General features: G+C 38.8%; 1 protein-coding gene across 1 annotated transcript; it reads right to left on the bottom strand.

The window, feature by feature from the left end:
- Positions 1-647: 647 nt before the first annotated feature.
- Positions 648-4,148, bottom strand: IFNG (interferon, gamma). The gene is made up of 4 exons (XM_008945406.1): positions 4,026-4,148; positions 2,057-2,125; positions 1,512-1,691; positions 648-809 (listed from the first exon to the last, which is right to left on the bottom strand). Exons 1-4 carry the CDS (start codon positions 4,146-4,148, stop codon positions 687-689), a joined length of 495 nt encoding a protein of 164 aa, XP_008943654.1. The 3' UTR covers positions 648-686.
- Between the last annotated feature and the right edge of the window lie 849 nt (positions 4,149-4,997).

Raw genomic sequence — 4,997 nt, 5'->3', positions numbered from 1 at the left:
AGAAAAACATCAGAAACATTTCAATGATTGAGTACAAAAAAATACAGAACTTCTCAAAATCAGTGATTTAAAGTTAAATCAGTGCAATAGTTAGTCACATTTCCTGGAGCTGCTAAGTAGCCTGGCCTGCTGATAACTTCAGTGCATAACAATAATTGCCAGTAATTAATCATCAATCCCACGGTTCAGAAAAGTGCTGCAGCATTTGCTTATCTCTAAGCATATCTATGTGCTTGATTTGGATTTAGATATACTTAGAAGTAAGCAGGTCTGAATATGTTTTCCTGAGAACAGACATTTTCCCATAGTGGTGCTTGCATTTCCACACCGAGCAGATGAATGATGAGGCTGATCTTGTAACAACCCTCTCTTAAGGCACCACCAGATGGAAAGCTGGGCACTGTATCACGTCATTTCAGGATTTCAATATGGAAACTGGGTAAACATTCCCTCATTCTGTATTGTCAGGTCAGCAAACATTTAACAGACAGTATTTTAAGACAAAGTCATTTCTTACATAGTAGTAGAAAGTATAAATACTTTTGTGTTTCTTTATAAATAATGATTTAGAATACTTAAATATTAATAAATAAATGTATAAAAGCTCAGTAAAAAGACTGACATTAAAAATGTGCATCAGAACAAAATTTGCACAATAACTCAGTACAAAAGGTCATATGATGTCATTAGCATCTGCACCTCTGACACTGGCTCCTTTTCCTTTTGAGAGAAGTTGGAGTCTCCACCAGTTTTTGCAAGACACTGAACATCTCGTTCACAGCTTTGCGCTGAATTTTCAAGTCACTCATCTGTTATAAGTAAGAAACAAAAGGAATGAAGATCATGTCATAATTTTTTACAATTTTTATGTTTTTCTACAGGTTACATTGCTACCAGGGGAAACCAGATGGACATCTGCAGTTTCTAGTTACTCTACTACCTAATTCCAACTGCAAAGAGACACTTTGTCGCAGATTCTTGTTCTCCACTTTCTGTGCTACTTTGCCGCCAGCCATGTTCTGTGAAATAGAGCTACTCTGTAGTGATTGCAATGATATATGAGGTATCCACAAGCAGCTAAGTCCACAGAGCTGCTGGCTGCAGGTCTCTGCAGAGGTTAGTGGTTCATGCCATTGACACTTGCTCAATAAGCCGAATGCCTCCAAAGCCCATGGAGTCGTGCTATAGGCAGGCACAACTTTCCTACTCAATTTCTAAACCACAAACAGCCATGTCAGTGGCAGCTCTGGTGGGCAGACAACACAGCAGCATTGCTGGCACCTCTGTGCCAGATGCCAGCAAGACTCAGGAAGGACAACCCCCCACTCTGACACCCCACACCACAGACCCACAGCAGCCACCTCAGCTGGAAACGTTAAGTTTTCCAGTGTGAACTGAGCCACATGGGGGTTACCAGATGGGCTACTGAAGCATTATTGGCTTGAGTCACACTCACATCTCAGCTGGAAAGTATAGTGTCATGAGCGTTGGTGGTAGAGGGAGAGCCTTACCTGAAGCTTTGCCAGGTCCATGAGGTCCTTCATCTTCTTTGAGCCATCAGGAAGGCTGTTTTTCAGAGTATAGAGCTCCTCAGTTATGTGCCTGACATGTGCCTTCGACTTGTCAGTGTTTTCAAGCATTTCCAAGAACATGGAAAGGATCTGGCTCAGGATGATCCTTTTTTCATTTCTCTGTTGAAAAAATGCAGTTGGGAAGAAAGGTCTGTTACTACCCATCAGCAGGAAAATGAACAAAGCTAAAACACAGCTTGCAGGCCTTCTCACTACCACTTGAAACAGGATGATAAAGAAAATATTAAATCTCATCTCCTGGGCTTGAATGTACCTCAGGATATTTTCATGGTGCAGGATAAAGCACCTTGATCCTGATAAGAAGCATTTTTATGGTGATGGTTTTCTCATTTCCGAGCTATCAAAGCAGCTTCTGCCCATGTTCACTCCACCCCAGCAGGTTAAGATGTCCCTGGAAGATGCTTTGTAGCACAAAAGCCCCACAAAGGGCCTGAGATGCTTTGTCATATCTGGTTCTGACTTACCTCTGTCCAGTTTTTCAGTTTTTCAGTAAAAATAGGTCCACCGTCAGCTACATCTGCATGACTTGAGTTCTGCAACAAAGAAACATATCTGTTATACAAACAGTACCTATCACAAGGAGAATTTGCATTCTCTATTCAAACAAACAGTAAAAACCCAAAGATGTGATTTTTGCGCCACTGACCTATAGATATTACAATGCTTCCACTTCTCTAAGCACCAAATTGCACTGAGTGACTGCCTAAGAACCAGGCTATAGCTCGTTTCAATAGAGATACTTAGCACCTTCTATTTTACCAAGCGCTCCTTGCAAGATTTGGTATTGAAAATTGAAGTTCATAAGCATAGCAACTGGCTAGAAAATTGTCATATATGATCTTGGCACGTTTTCTGCTAAGTTGAAGTCCACCAGAATTTATCCAGTCTTAGAAAAATCTTATGTGGAATAAAAACAAATTAACTTCACTGTATAGCTAGTTTGTAGAACTGGAGAACAGCCCAGTAGCCCCCAGTCAGGTGTGGGAATATGCAAGGTTAGCAGGCTACTAAAAGGCTTACAGGGACAGGGTTTAACCATTGGATGCTAGCCATACACTGAGGCAGATTCTGAGAAACAAAGAGCAATACAATTCTCCTACAGAGGAAAGGTAAACTGAATCATTTCCTCTTCTCTGCATGTGTCATTTTGTTGTTTTTTTTTTTCTTTTTGTATACAACAGTCACTATTTCCTTTTTTTGTCTGCTCAGTAATTTAAATATAGTGAGTGCAAAGGGAAAACTTGCAAGCTGACAGAAACCTCGTAGGCTGATTGGCTCCCTATGCTGAGCATATTGTCAAACCTTGTTTTGCTGTTCTTCTGAAAGGTGGGGAGCGCTTGCTGTAGACTGGAATTTTTAACTTCAGTGCAAGAAGCTCATCACTGCTCAGTATCTCTCCAACAGTTATATATATTCTAGTGAGGATCTCTCTGATTTATGCTAATGATAGATTTAAGATATAATGCAAATTTTACAGCCAGTTTCCTATCAATCTGCAAACACCAAAGTACCACACTAAGCTTCTTTGTATGATACTTCAGAGTGATTCTTTCACTACTAAATTTCAACTTTCATACACACAAAATTCTGACAAAATCAGAGCTGAAAATAGGATCAGACTCTTGCTGTTGCTTTCATGCATTTAAGAAAAAAAAAAAAAAAAATCCAGAAATATATTGAGAATAAAAGCTGTTACTTAGAAGTTACTTTATTCTAGATCTATTATCTCTATGACTCATCCCAGCTGAAGTCAAGCGTGAACTACTTGGATGTCTCCTAGATAAAGGTGAATTAGGATTGCAGTTATAAAGTTATCAAAATTCTGCCTGGAAAGAATGCTCATGCTGGGTCATAGTCACAGATACAGAAGCAGAATGGGTGGAGGATGCAAAAAAATAAGCAGTAGGAAACATCTTTGGGCAACACACCACCACTACTACTACTAGGACAGATGTGTTTATTAAAGCAAAATTTCTCCATTTTGTTTATAATGATAACTAATACTAAATCCTTCATTAATATTACTAACCTAAAACTAAAAAAGTGTCAGTAAATTGCATCTGAATAGAACTGAATCAAGATTCATTTGTTCATCATAAAATGCATTAAGATTTCTTCTTTTAAAACATTTCATGTAATCAAAGGCCAAATAGAGTTGGGAAAAGTTTTTGTGAAAGGAAGAGTGCCCCTGAACTAAATGTGACCTAGAACATTAGCCATGACTGTTGAAAAACTGAATCATGTCAGTAAAAAGAGTTAGCAAAACCAGAGAAATTGTCCATATTCTTGCTTTAAAAAAAGATATAACCAAAAATTTGTTCCATGGTTACCCTCTATTGGTACACATTGAGTATGTCAAGCAGTACTCAGTCTGGACTATATCTAAAGCACAAGCAGAAAGAGAAGAGAAATGCAGTAAAAGACTATACTTACAAAGTCAGCTTTCAGTTGGTCTATATCATTTTGAAGCTGAGCAAGAAATGAGCTATTTCCAAACTGTCCAAAAGAAATCATGATGATAGGCAGAACAATGAAACTGTAGGTCTGACGAGTCATTTTCTTGCTGCTGGTTCAGTTAAAATGCTCAGGTAAGTTCTGGAAGATGTCAGTTCTATTTAGTGAGCTTCAACTTCTAATAGTTATATCTTCTATTAGAAGAAAGACGAATAAACTTCATCTGCCTGTCACTGGTATTTATACCTGGTCTTGAAATTTTTTACTTCGTCATCACAGGCTGTATATATTTAGACAAGATAGCGTAAGATAAGAACCCCTCAGCCGGGGCTAATCAAGGGAATCCCTCGAAAGTATCTGCCTTAAAGCATGGTCCTGGAAAAAATTTCAGTGGTTCGTCAATGGGCAACATTTACGTGGCAGATTCTGAAGTTTCTTTTACACGTGGTTGGAGAAAAGGGGGAAATTATGATACCAGCTGAGGAGTATGCACTGTGGCTCAAGCATATTCTTTCACACTGTCTGAAACACATTGTATCGTGTGGTTAAAGGGTCAGTACACCAGAGAACTCACTTCTGGTATTCTTTTAAAGTAACTACTGAGACTACCATGGCATTATTCAGAGTCACTTACAGATCTAAATATTCTCCCTACTACTGTGCTTTTGTGAAACACTGTTTGCTTTGTCTCCATGGTCTAAAGTGCATTTATGCTGCTTTCTCATTCTTCACCTTGAGATTCAAAATAGACTTTGAGCAGTGAATTTCTGTCAATTTACTAGAAAGTGTGCAAAGAAGAGCTTCAATTAAGGAGCTTGGGAGAGATTCTTTACACAAACAGCTCAGCCCTAACACGTTGAGGACAAATCACAATACAACTGAACACAACTAATAGCTGTAATTATCCATCCAGGTAGAAGTAATTGGACCTTGTTCTCACCAAAAGGGAAG

This window comes from Merops nubicus, unplaced genomic scaffold, assembly GCF_000691845.1.
Source record: "Merops nubicus isolate BGI_N331 unplaced genomic scaffold, ASM69184v1 scaffold34668, whole genome shotgun sequence".
Classification (NCBI taxonomy): Eukaryota; Metazoa; Chordata; class Aves; order Coraciiformes; family Meropidae; genus Merops; species Merops nubicus.
Note: the sequence above shows the minus strand (reverse complement) of the source record. Positions and strands in the feature narration are given on the sequence as shown.

Bases quoted from the DNA above. Each gene is read 5' to 3' on its own strand.
- IFNG (XM_008945406.1), bottom strand. From the start codon at position 4,148: ATGACTCGTCAGACCTACAGTTTCATTGTTCTGCCTATCATCATGATT. The intron at 2,126-4,025 runs GTAAGTATAGTC...TCTTTGTTGCAG, and splicing joins ACCAACTGAAAGCTGACTTT to AACTCAAGTCATGCAGATGT. The intron at 1,692-2,056 runs GTAAGTCAGAAC...TTTTTTCAACAG, and splicing joins AACTGAAAAACTGGACAGAG to AGAAATGAAAAAAGGATCAT.